This window comes from Gymnogyps californianus, chromosome 20 (genome assembly GCF_018139145.2).
Source record: "Gymnogyps californianus isolate 813 chromosome 20, ASM1813914v2, whole genome shotgun sequence".
NCBI lineage: Eukaryota > Metazoa > Chordata > Aves > Accipitriformes > Cathartidae > Gymnogyps > Gymnogyps californianus.
Genome location: NC_059490.1, coordinates 10,724,411 through 10,737,921, shown reverse-complemented (window position 1 = coordinate 10,737,921; position 13,511 = coordinate 10,724,411). Strand labels below are relative to the sequence as shown.

General features: G+C 44.1%; 1 protein-coding gene across 2 annotated transcripts in view; it reads right to left on the bottom strand.

Moving 5' to 3' along the window:
• Nucleotides 1-13,511, bottom strand: part of AATF (apoptosis antagonizing transcription factor) — a 55,605-nt gene that overhangs the window by 30,088 nt on the left and 12,006 nt on the right. For both annotated transcript variants that reach the window (XM_050909131.1, XM_050909133.1), the window contains exons 5-8: nt 4,682-4,796; nt 4,130-4,334; nt 3,200-3,364; nt 2,347-2,430 (exon numbers count right to left, since the gene is read on the bottom strand). In XM_050909131.1, coding sequence (XP_050765088.1) covers nt 2,347-2,430; nt 3,200-3,364; nt 4,130-4,334; nt 4,682-4,796 — 569 coding nt within the window. The remainder of the gene's footprint in view (nt 1-2,346; nt 2,431-3,199; nt 3,365-4,129; nt 4,335-4,681; nt 4,797-13,511) is intronic.

Sequence of the window (13,511 nt, the reverse complement as noted above, 5' to 3'; positions counted from 1 at the left end):
TAACCAGGTCAGCGGAACAGGTGCTGCGCGGTGTCCGGCAAGGGGCTGGCATCCCCACAATTACCTGCACACAATGAAGCAGTAATCTTTACAGATCATCTCGCCCAAGAAGCATATTGGGGACGGGAGGAGAGGAGAAGGGTGGAAGGGAGGGAGGGAGAGAGGGATATAAAAAAAAAACAAGCAAGAAAGGAAAATGAATGTGTAGCTGCCTCGCGGCTCAGCAGATGTCTGTGCGTGATGTACGAGGCTAGGATAAGCTGTCGTAGCCTGCTGCCAAAGAGTGGTAAGTGATTAAAGCCTCCACCAGGCTAAGCACCATATTTAGAGTCTATGGGGTTTCGAAGTTGCACCCATTGCTTGCTGTGCTGCCAGATGTTGTTGGCTGGTCCTGCTCCTATTCACTGTGTGCGGGAGGCAGCAGTTGGTACAGCGAGGAATGCAATCTGGAACGTTTCCGGAGGTGCCGTACATTAAACCGGTGTCACCCATCCTTCACCTCTACCGAATGCTGAAACAACTCCAATTTGCTGCCACTTCCCTCTTGGGAAATGGCCAAGATACAGTTGTGCCTGGCAGACCCATTTGTTTTACTCAGGTGATTCTCTTCCCTCAATGACCTCTATTAGTTTAAGTTTTAATTTAGATTAACCCCAGCACCCCAATTAACCAGTGAGGGGAAAAGCTAAGCTGTGACTAGTCATATTTCTGAAATCACGATTTATCGAACTTAAAGTTATTAGAAGGAAAGACGGCCCATTCTTCTATTGCTATTTCTCCTTTAAAAATTTAACATTTCATGGCCAATAAGCACCTTGTCTGCGCAGGTCCATGGACTGTCAATCACAGCTATTTCTCCTCGACCACTTCATGATTTTGTTATACTAACTTAATTTGCTCTGTGTTCTTAGGGTCCACTTGGCCCCCAAAGCTGGGCTTCTGGTCCACTTGGACCCCAAATTCCACCTCAGTATTATCTCACTGCCTTACAGGTTTGGCCTCTTCAACCACTGCTGCCAACAAGACAGGCACTCTCCGATTGCCATTTTAGAGCCTACACAGATGAACCTGGCATCTTCACGTGCCCAAGAGATGCTGCTCAATTCACAGCAATACTAGCAGAGATGCTCTTACAATAAGTACACAGCCTGGAGAGGAGCTAGCTTGGAATACAGTCCTGGCTCTGAGGCAGGCTGCTTTGAGTAGATCCCTCACAAACATTAAATATTCAAACTGTCCTAATTCTGCACTAGGTGAGGTCTACTGCAAAAATTTTCTTGGACATCTACAGCAGTAGGGTTGGAAGGGTGTTGAAAACCTTCTTGGAGGGGAAAAAAAAAGGCAGCATGAAAGTTCTCTGTATTTCCTATCCGCAAAACACAGATAAGAATTACCAACTTAATACATCTTTTTATTCACCTTTAGTCCCGGCTCTGTACATGAAACCCCAAATTTTGAAAGTATTCAGACGCTTCCGGTTAAATGAGTTATCAGAGCACAGTCACACGGCAACAGCTCTCTTCCACTGCCCTAACACTTTACCAGCCACTCTAATAACTATTCAGATCAGAAATTTCTGCCTTTCTAATGATATAACGGTATTTCTTTAGTCTTGAAGTTAAAGCTCTCTGTGGATCATCAGAGCAAAACTAGTTTTTCGTGCATTGGGGAAGGACTTACAGTGAATTGTACTCCTCAAAATATGGCAATTTCAGTATTTCATAAAGCTGACACTGTCATTTATTAAATAAATTACAAACACAAGGCTTCCCTAAGCTGCAGCCTCCATGCACTGGGTGCAGATTCCTTGCTTCTAAGAATTTTGCAAATAAAAAGAATAACTGGCCGAAATCCAAGCTAGCACAACTCCAAGAAAAGTGCTAGAGAAGCCCTGCAGCCTTTTTATTCAGTAGGTAGATGAGATGATTCAGGTTGAGAGTAACTTAGGTGCTTTTGAGGATCTCCTAGAATCGTTTTTCATAATGGGACTCTACCCACAGAGAACAGTCACCTTCAGAATTCAGGAATTTTTCTCTTGTGTAGCAATGTTCACCAGTGAGAACAACAGGCATAGACCTTATCCTGCAGCCCTGACTCACTCAAGTACAGCAGTGCCAGTAATGGCAGGAGGTTTACATCCACAACGCAAGTTTAAGCTCACATAGCCCTATATCGAAAGTTGAGAGCAAAGTCCTCTGAGGTATCTACAGAGATTTCGGGTGTTAAAACAGGTAACTGAGTTTCACTGGTAAGAGAAATTTAGAGCAGAGAACCAACCGCATTAGCTCTGTAAGTATTAAAAAGCAACTAGTGCCCTAATTCCAACACAGATTTACCATCACCTACCTGGTGATAAAAGTCATCATCATCGAATATCTCCTCGTCTATGTCCTTCAGGTGCCTGTTGGAATCTGACTGAGGGAGGACTTCCTAGAAGCACAAAGGAAATACTGAAAGCTCACATGTGCATATTTCTGTCCCTAACTCTGATGACATCACGTGCAGCAGCTTGTAAACACGCTTGAAGATATGAAGGAATGGAGAAAAGCTCCCAACATAACAAGCTTTTAAGGACTAGGAATACATTTAAAGGCAAGGCAGAAACGCTGCCAGTGCCAAAATAGATTTATGATACCCTTACTGGGAAATAAATAGGACTGTGCAAAGTCTTTCTGGCAAAATACTACAGATATTTTTAATGTAATGGCAAAAATATATCTTGCAAGTGCAGTAATTCTACATGATCTCTGAGAATTGAGTATTTATTCATTCTTAAATACTAAATTAATAACAGACTTACTACTAACGTATTCTGTAGGTTGTATGCAGTATGATTTCAGAAGTGACCTTCTGGGTTAAAGATTCTAAACTCCAGACTAAAAACAAAGTTTTGTAGCCGCTACCTCAAAAAGCAGATTTAGGGAGCATCACTTCCTACAGCACAGGAGGGGCTCAATCACAGACCAAACCTACTTTTCCCCTGTCAAGAACCAGCACAGGAGATAATGCAAACACCATAAAACCGAAGTTGAAATGTCTACATCTTTTTCTTAGCCATTACATTACAGGAATCAACACTCAGATATCTCCTTCATAAATCTCTCACAAACAATATTACCTGCTAAAGGCTCAAGCTAATTGTTTTGCAGAGAGTTTCACTGCTGCTACAGGATAAGTTACGTAAACAAAATACCCTTACCGAATTTTCAGGCAAAGATTCAGGGACCGGATGAGATTCCTGTTCCTGCTTTCCCAGCACTGTATACACTGATCGCTTGGTCTGTGTCCGCCGTAGTAATCTCTCTTTGTCCATCATAATATGATCAATCTGAGTCAAGATTGAACGCTCAAAGGCACCGAAACCCTGCAACAACATTAACTAGTGTCAGATAATGCAGAAAGCTTTTCCTCAAGGCAGCAATGTTCCTCTATCTTTCCATGTCAGTGGATAAGCAGACAGCATTCCAAGAGGAGGGGGGTTGGGTTTCGTTGCAAGGATTTCTGCTAGGATTTTTTATTTGTTTCTCCCGCTCTCTCCCTTCCCAACCTGAGGCAACCTGATGCCTGGCTTAATAAAATGCCTTTGCTGTTCTGGTTCAGATGAACTTCTCAATGATTAATACTAACTCACAGATGTTAGGAGACCCTGGATCTTTGGATGAAATGATTACCCATTGTATTAAAGCGTACACTTCATGGAGGAGGAGAGCCTCAGAAGCCCCTAGTTCTGTTATAAAACACAAACAGCTTGTTGATCAGCAATAGTGGCATCTTCATACAGCTTACTTGCTGCTGGAGACTGGCTATGATGAGATGTTTGGTTGGGAGAACTCCAATATTATTCAAGAGTTTTTCCCAAAACTTCGGAAACCATTTGCCCCTGAAAAATTTTTTCCTGTGCATCTGCTCAAAACAAGAGAGAGCAGCTTATGTCTTTGAAATCTGAGGGCTGAGCTTCTTTCCAAACTCCTTTAAGGCTGGGGAAAAGTGTGTACCTGTGTATTTCATTCTTACTGCTGTAACTCTCGGCTTAACTTGGAACATCCATGATGTGAAACTTTCAAACCAACTTGTTCCACAGATCTCTGCTAAACAATAAGCGTGTCAGCACACATAAACAAAGACTTGCCTTTCCCATTTTGCCAGATGCCAGCTTTGTCTTGTCATGCCACTTTTGCAAGACGTTGTTCCGATACGTCCTGAAGTCAGCGTACCGCTTGGCTATGAATTCTGGGTAGTCCTCCATCTTTAGCTTTCGTTTGGGGAGGCTCCTCCTCTTCTCCTGAGCCTTATCCACTTGCTCTTCATCACTACTGCTAGGGATTTCATCATCACTAGAACAAAAATACACAGACTAAACACCCTACACTTCTCTAAGGCAACAGGTGTGAATTCTTAACGGCCCCTCCACTACCACCCATGCTTTTTCCACACCATGGTGATATTTAGGGCAAAAGACCCATGGTTCAGCCCCTCCTCCGTTATCAGAAAGATTACAAAACAGACTTCCCACACTGGCAGAAGGAATTCAAACGGTCATTTGTCCAGAGTGTCTGTCACTCAGATACAGCAGCAACTGAGAACAGCAGAGAGTTTGGTCAGGAAGGCTGTGCATTGTCCTGTTTGTTGGAGAGCTGGAGACCAAAGGATTCAGAAAGGTCTTGTCTTATTTTGTATTCACCTTTCAGTTCTTGATTGCTTTCCATCTACCAGATGCCTCGTGCCTGGGTATTGATAAAGCAGCTCATCCTGAAGGTCCACTAATACTTTCAGCAATGCCTCCAGGGCTTTACAACCTGCAGAACAAGAGACACAAGTGACAATTTCCCACTGATCCTTGCTTCTGGTGAAGACTTAGCTTTGCAGTGCTTAGTTTCTCATCTTGAAGCTGAATTTCTGCCACAGCTACTGCATGTCCCATTAACTGTTTTTCTCTAATCAGTTAGAGACGTGGTTTTACCTTCAAACTGATTTATAGCTGTTAATGTCAAACACCACCACGGTGGGAAAGAACACTTCTTTCCTAAAAAGGGAGGAAAGGAGGCAGGACTGCCTTCTAAACATCTGCCTGGCTGCACATCGGGAGTATACTGATCTAATGTTTCATTGACAAACATTCAGACTGCGGAGCCTAAAGGATTAACATATTGAAGAAGCAAACACTGTGTGCAGAAGTGTCTGATGACACACGCATACGACAACAACCTTTTTTGCTGACTCACTCATTTCTCTCCTGTGTTAAGTTCTGCAGTGGAGGCCAGCTTCAGTTGAATAATATGAAGCAACACAAGGGAAAATGTATATATGTACATCCCATCTAAACTTGACCTCTGACTTTTCTTTCTTGTACATAATGTGCACGTTATAGGGAGCAGAAGGAGGGAAGGCAAGAAGAAAAACCAAACTCCTGCAGGGCTGTGACTACCGCTGGTTTCTATGCCGCTGTGCTCACCACGCAGGAGGTATAAGAAATTAGATTGTAAGTAAAATTAAATGTAGCAAGATCTAATCTATGGGGGAAACTTAAACAATGACCTGGCAAGTTTAATGAGAAGATTCTGATCAGAAAAGCAGAACTGCAGGCCCAGAGATCCTTAGAAAGAAAGAAAGTGAAGAAAAGATTGGGGTGGAGAGGTGTACAAAATGATCAATACATGGTGCGAAGGTTAGTTTTACAGGGATGACTAGTTGCTTTCCAGGGTATTTGCAGACACAAATCCTGAATGTAGATCTGATGCTGTGTATCCAAAGGCTTTCATAGCTGACAATTTTCCTGTATCTATGCAGATGCAGAGAAAACAATCTGTGTTCCAATGATCTTACGTTCTCCAAGGACACACAGTTGCAGCTGACTGTGGGAAGGGTTAACTGCACACTGTTGCAGCATCTGTTCTTTAAAAATAGTTCTTTTGTGGCAACCAACAAGCCTCCCTGCAGAACGCTCTGATACAAAACAAGTGTTTGTCTAGGCCTACACAAACTCTCCCTTTGTACACTGCTACCCATCAATCACAGGGTCAGCTCTTCCAGGTAAAACACTTAGTACGCTTCTATCCAAAAACCTAAACTGAACTTTACACAGATTAATTTACATTTACCTGACACTGGTGTATTGCCTTCTACTTTTACAAAGTGGCACCACAGAAAGGGGAAAAAATGCACCGCGTGGAGGAACGTAGCACACCATTTCAGGATCTGTTTTCTTGCAGGATACGTTCACGCAGGCTTGGCTTCCCTCCCCACGCACCCAGAACAAGCATCCTCGCAGGCAGCAGTGACTCCGGCTGACAGAGCCCATGGATTTGTTCGGAGGGCAGGAGGAGCACTGCGGTGGTGGGACGTTCCCCAGAGCTTCCCCTGGTACCCTCTCTGCCAGTTCCTCCACTGACATGAAGTCAGTAGGGGTGTTTTGCTTAACTCCCAAACCTGTTTCTTTCTTTGCAGTTAGCATAAAAGAATGGAGAGAACTTTTCACCACTCGATTTTTTTCTTTATTTCTTTTTTTTTTAATGGAGGACACAGAGATCATGGGTAGAGTGAACAGCAAATCTTCATCAGCCAGACAGAGACAGGGCAAGCAGAAATCAGCCCAGACATTCAGAGGTCTCAATCTCCCGCATGTTACCACTGTGATATTGCTCAGTTGTCACCATCTTCAGATAAATTACGGCCTGACCTCAGTAACAGGAATGTCAAGGAGAAGATGCTTTAAGATTTTTGTTGCAGATCAGCTGTTGGATTCATCCTCCCCTGGCCCACAGTTCATTATAGATACGTTCTGACAACTCTTCTATATAAACCTATTAACGGATTAGGTTTGCCGTACTTGTAAAACAGTCGTGTGTTAGCATCAAAACAATTCCAAGAGACAAACAGACAAAAGCCCTTAAAAATGTATTTGTGGTATGTGTCTGCAGCTAAAGCATCACTTGCAAAAGGAAAGTGCCCCCACCCTAGCCTGAGTGCACAGCTTACAACAGCAAAATCTTTCCCACTGCCTGCAACACAGCTAAATGTCCCCAGAGCTTCCGAAACTGTTTATTTTCTACCCGCTGCCTATCCTCCAGCAGCAGTGCTAATGCACCCCAGGCGGCTTTGATCCTGTCAATTACAACTGGAGTAGCACTCCAGCTCTTCTGGGGTATATCAGGGCCACGGCAAGCAGGCAAGGAATAAAGACAGGCTCAAGCTCCCCCAGGCTATGAGATATGGACCCCAACAGAAGTGGGGATGGGGAGCAATTTTATTTGGAGTGAAGGGGATGGAGAGGGCAGGGAAGACAATGACCGTGTGTCTAACCAGGTGGGAGGGCTAATTATTCCAGACAGTGGCTTCACCATGAGCCTCTTACAGCTGGGTAATTTCCGTGTTTTCAGTTCTTGTGTATATAATAGCATTATTGGATGGCATTCTCATTGTTACTGTTGGGTGCTTAAGTGTGCTGTAAACTCAACTTCAGAAGCCAAGTGTCACCCTCCCCTGCCCTATTCCCATCCAGCTCTGCCCTATCCATTTCACGTTTAATTCCAGAAGGGACTGTTTTCTTCCCAGTCTCCTCTCTCTTCATCTTCTCTTCCCTCTAATGCCCTCATCTGCCTTTACACCGTCTGCTTTGGGGAAAAGACTGAGTCCATTTGTGAATGAAGGCAGCATAAAACAAAACTGTTTCATAGATGCAAACTGTCTCATTCTGAAAGCAAGCCGGATGCTAACCCTCCTGCTCTCCTACCCGCCCCGAGCACATTTTTTTTTTTTTAAATGCTGCTCCTTGTCTGAAACAGACAGTTAAACAGAAAGAGTCACAAACATGGAGCTTTCAAGCACGCCAGTACATTAAGGCAACCAACTACCAGCTTTGACATGTGATAACCATCAGGGTTGTACCTCCTGCTCCCCTCCCTGCTCTGTTCACAGAACAAAGCCAGCAATACCTCTAAGAGCACAGGCAATGCCAGCCCTGACCATGTAGCAGGGGCCTCCCATTGCCATGAGCTGTGTTAGGTCCTAGGCAGTCCCTGATGATTTTCAGTTTCTAAAGCTTTCGGGACCAAGAAGGTTATTGACACTATGGTTTTCGCAAGCACCACAAATCGGCTGAGGCTGAAACAATGCTGTTAAAGCTCTATGACTACCCTCCCACCACTCATTCACCAGCGGGAAGATCCTGATGCCAACAGCTTATTCCCAGAGCTACTTACACTAACTCTGCCATCAGTACGACTTCTGGGTGCTACTCTGTTGTGTTCGGCCAACTACTGCTGCTTACATTTCCCCAGCCGCCCCTTCCCAGTCCAGTGCACCAGGCAGCGGTCACTGACTGCAGGCACAGCACTGCGAAAGCAGCTGTATGTTGTGGTATGCAAAACTCTCCCGACCTGACTTTGCAGGCACAGCCTATCACCCCAGTTGACCCCAGTCTGTGCCTCTCCCACCCCTTCTCTCCCACTCTCGGCTGGCAGCTTTGCTGCATCTCTCTTATAATCTGCACTGCAATGTGCTGGGGTAAATATTCCACCTTGTATCGACATCAGTGTCACAACTGACACCTTTAACATTGGGCCATACGTCATTAGTGAGAAAAATCTCAAAACTATCTCCTTTTCCAGGAGTTACTTCTGCATGTCCGACCTGTGTTTTTTGAGGACAGGTGGCTCAGCACTGCCTTAAAAACAAAAGAAGCTGGATCCCTTTACAGCATTTCAGTACGAGCAACTGAAATCCCCAGAACAACAACTCATACTCGGTGTGTAGGAGAGGCCAACTAACCCCAGGACAACACGCAAGCCCTCCTTCCATCAAACCTTTTCTAAAGCTGCCCTTTGGGAAAGAAAAAAGGATGCTGAGTGGGATCCATCTGCAGCTGCTCCAAGAACACAGCAAACGTGGTTTGAATATAACTTCCAGCTTAAATGGGACTCAGAGTGTCTGTGGTGAGACGCTAACTTGTAAGAGCCACTTTTAAGAGCCATGGGAGCCCCTTCATTTTGTGTACAGGAGTGAAAAAGTTGTTCCAGATCCAGCAGACAGCATATCAATCCACCAAGAAAGCTGGGAGCCAGTATCAGTAAATCAAAGTGTGCCTTTCTGTTAATACTCTCTCATACGTTCTCATTTTATACATCCCTTCACCCAGTCAGAAAGTAGCCCTGGAGTATTTAGCTCCATTCAGGGATAGCACTGCCATGTATCAAAGTGTCAGGAGACCCACCAGAGATGAAATCTGTCCTACTGCTCTCAAACCACAAAAATCAATTTTGTCAATGCCAGTGGTTACGGACAAACTGGCTGTGCTGCTGGCATCCCCCTCTGTGTGGGGTGGCTCCTGGCTGCAGGGTACCGACCCCACCAGGCGCTCCCCCCACCAGCCCTCTCCGCATGCAGAGGGCAGCTGTGCCTCCACTGCTGCTGAAACCCAAGCACTGCCGCGCTGGGGACTTGCAGGCATGATGGCTTCTGTGCTTGCCCATCGCTGTAAGTTCAGCATTTCTACCGCAAGGCAGCTTCCTGCGCAGAAAAATATCTGTGCTCTTTTTCATGACCTCTAAAAATGGGGTCTCATTTCATCTTCCCAAGCAGCTGCGGAGAGCAGCAGCTGGTGCGGAGCAGCAGGGAGCGGCCTCACGCAGAGACACTTTAAGTCGATGGAAAAAAGCCGGTGCCTCAAGGCCAGGCTTTCAAAGGTATTCACAGAGAGCCAACCAGTGGGATTCCCAAAACTGCTCCACCAGGCAAGCTCCTCCCCGCCCGGCCCTGGTGCATCTATCCAGCAGATTCGGAGTACGACGGTCAGGGACAGAATCCTCAAAATTGGGGCAAAACTCCCAGGATTTTCACTCCATCACTGTATGTTCGTGGCACCTTACAGGGCATGATGGGGCAGTGCTGTGGCAGTGCTCCCCTACAGAACGGTGCCTGTCCGCTACTGTGTACACACCGTACGCAAACACAAACAGGAGCATCGTTACCGTGATGTACCAGCACAAAACACCAGCACACACAGGACATGGCTGAAATTCAGAGCCCACGCCAAAGCTGGAAATTAACTACTTCTTCCCCTCAATTAAATCTGAGGACCTGGCATCAGAGGAATATCATCGGCATGTAAGCTTTTAATTTTCCATGTACCTCCACAGGCTGTATGAAGTGCTCACACAGCAAAGCTGGAACAACGCTGGTGTTTGAACCACGGTATGGAGAGCAAAAGCTGAGCTGCCAAATATTGGTGGAGTTCCCCCTGCCACTGGGGAGTCACCGTGTCACCACTGCATGGAACAGGCACAGTGCCCAGCACACTGGTCACGTTATGCAAATAAAAAGGAGAGGAATCAAACCTCTTTTATTTTAATAGCTGTACATAATGAAAAGTATCTTTATCAGGTCCATGCATTTATCCCAACATTCAGATGAAGAGGGGAAATTTTCACTCCTTTCAAATGACTGTGGGACAGGAGTTAAACTACAGGTCAAAATGGCACTCAATATGCTGGCCTGAGAACAATACTTCTCATTCAAATCCACAAGCCAGCCACTTGCACTAGTCATCCCCAGCAATTAATCCCCCAAGAAACACGTTTGATTAAATCTTTTCAAGCAAATCCTTTGCTTTGCTTTTGTTAGTTCACTTCTTGTCAACATCTATTAAAATATGCCTTTAATTCTCCCACAATCTTAAAAAACACCGATTCCACTGTCTTCAACTTTAATCAACTGTATGGCCGGCATTTTTCATTTCATAATAATGTGCTGTTTGGAATTCAAGAGGCAGGCTCAACATCAATCATTCGGCAAGAATTTTTCCACTGCAATAAATATGCAAATGAGGAAAGCCAGTCAGTCGTATTTCAGGCCCGACTTGCTAGTGTTTTAAAAAAGACACAAATTTATTAATTGCCGTTGGCCAGCGGAATCCTATTACTTTGGGCATTGATTACAAAGCTGTGTGAGTGATTATTGTGCAACTCGCAGGCTATCCAGGCATGAGGAAAAATTATTAAAGCAAGGCAGAGATTATCAACTCAGAATAACAATAAGCCTTAACATTTTAGGCCTCTAACTTCTTCAACAAAGAATTACACCAGAGCTCCAGTGTATCATAATTCTGAAGTCTGTCAGTATTACTTTTGGAGCTTGCTCTATATTCCCAACAGCAGAGCAACGTTACCAGCCAGGAAAAGGCAGGGGGAATTCCTCCAGGTATCGCATCTTAAACATGGGGCTTTGGACAACAGCTTTTCTGTAATTCCCACCGCGTAACTAACTGTAGGAGGAACAATATGGTCCAGGCAGGACTTTCGCTATCTTCAGATTTGCACCCCTGTATGTCCTGGTGCCCCAAAACCAAGATGGCACAGAAATAAAAGGCTACCGATAAGCGTAAGATAGAAGCTACAAGAGCCAGCCTAGACTAAATTATAGGCTAGCTGCAAGCCCTTTGGCAGTAGAGAGTGATCTGATTTTTTTAAAGGTGGTATAGTTATATACACGTTTCTCACGGACTTCAGCTGAATCCTAACACAAAGCACTTGTAAATCTGTCCAGGTTATTTTAGAAAATTATGGGAGTAACATTCCCTTCATGCTTCCCAAAACACTGAGTTTGTGGAATTTTATCAAATGATAGTAGGAAAAAAGCCGACTTTTCTGTTGATTGCAATAAAAAGGTCTGCTTCATACCAAGGCCCAATTTGTTGGTTCCATTGGAATGCAAATGATGCAAAAGCCTTTGCAGAAGGGAAAATTGTATTCCTTCAGCACAAAGGAGCCAATGCTGCAAACCCCTTTCACACAAGCAGTTCAGCCGACTCCCAAAGAGTTACAGAACGGACTCAATTTAGACCTTTCACTCTAATATTGCTGCATTTGACAGTAAGGACAACAGGATCAGGCATAGATGAGTTCGCTAAAAGTAAACAAAATAACTAGATGCAACAACAGAATAAAAGGCTTGATATTCAAGGATTTTATTAGTGGGGACTGGGGGAGGGGGAAAGCTGAGAAGGGAGAGAAAGAGAAACACTTCCATGAAGTTCATGCTCTACTGATTCGCCTCAACCGTCATCTTTTGATATCAGCCCAAACCAGGGAGGGGACGGGGCTTGTAAAAATGAGATTTATAAAACCCGATGTTTTACATTACTGTAAATATAAAGAAGCTGACAGCATGCATACCTGCCTCTGCCAGGCAGGAATCCCCAAGTACATATGCAAGAATGAGAAAGGAATAGGAAATATGAAATTTCATAGTTATCTAGATATTCAGGCCAGAAGGGAACATTAGCCCATCTAGACTGACCTCCCCATATAATACCAGGCCATTAATTACATTTATCATTACAAGCACTGAGTTTCCATCTCAAGGTAACCAATTGCCAATTAATCCGAGTTAGCTGACATTTGCACATGCTTGTCTGGATGCTTTGCAAGCCTTTGTTTCCCTGCATCTTGTTTGTGGAGTATACAGACTAACATGCACAAGTATTTAGCTAAACTCAATTTAATTAGCTATTAATTATCTAGGGAAACTTAAGTGCAGGCAAACCTATTTGATGTGTTTAAAGTGTGGTGTAATCCCACAGTCCGGTGTTCGGGTGCATCAGGTCAACAACTACAGACTCTCCTAGTATTTCTTGCACTAGAATTTAAGACAGCTTTAAAATAAACCTCAAACGCCAATAGTGTCCAACACATATGGTTATGGAGATAACCTATAAAATGGGAGCATTTCAATTTTACCACATCTATACAAGAGAAGCAGACAAAAATTCTGCTCAAAAAGACTAAATACCACAAGCTAAAAGCCTTGGCACTCAGTGAGGAAGGGCAAGAGGTTTTTTCCCTGAAAAAAAGCCCAAAACTGCATGTTATATAAATATCCTGCACTTCTCCACTACCTCCCACACATAATTTCTGAACAATTCACAGACAGTAACGACAAGCCACAAAATACTTTCCTGGTACCTCGCACAGCCCAAATTCTGCACATGCACACAACATCACACCTCCCATTACCCAACTAAATGCGCACACAAACTACAAGAGAGCTCCAAAACCGATACCTGTGCTTTTGTCTAAAGCTTCTCACTTCGTATCTCTTCCCTCTCACTCGCTGGCACGTACGCAGAATGGCCACCCAGGAGCCCAGGAGCTTATCATCCTTACTGACCCCAGCTCTTACCAAAAGCTCTCCAGGGCATAGGATCATTACAACAAAATTTACTAAAAAAGGGTCTGATTCATTCATTTATTTTAGTCAAGAGAAGTCTTCATTAATGTCAACAGTCTTTGGCTCAGTCCCAAAGAGTTGAATAGATTCTTCATTGGATCAGAGAGGAAAGGTGAAATTTGGGGACACCTGCATCCATGTCCATTTAAATAAAATTCAACCCTGCACAAATTGACAAGCACGATGTTTTCTGTATTCATAAAGTGTCTAGCCTAATACAATTCAATTAAAATGAACTACCAGTTTTAAGTAGGCTAGATCTGATCACAATAATTTACACTCAGGCTTGA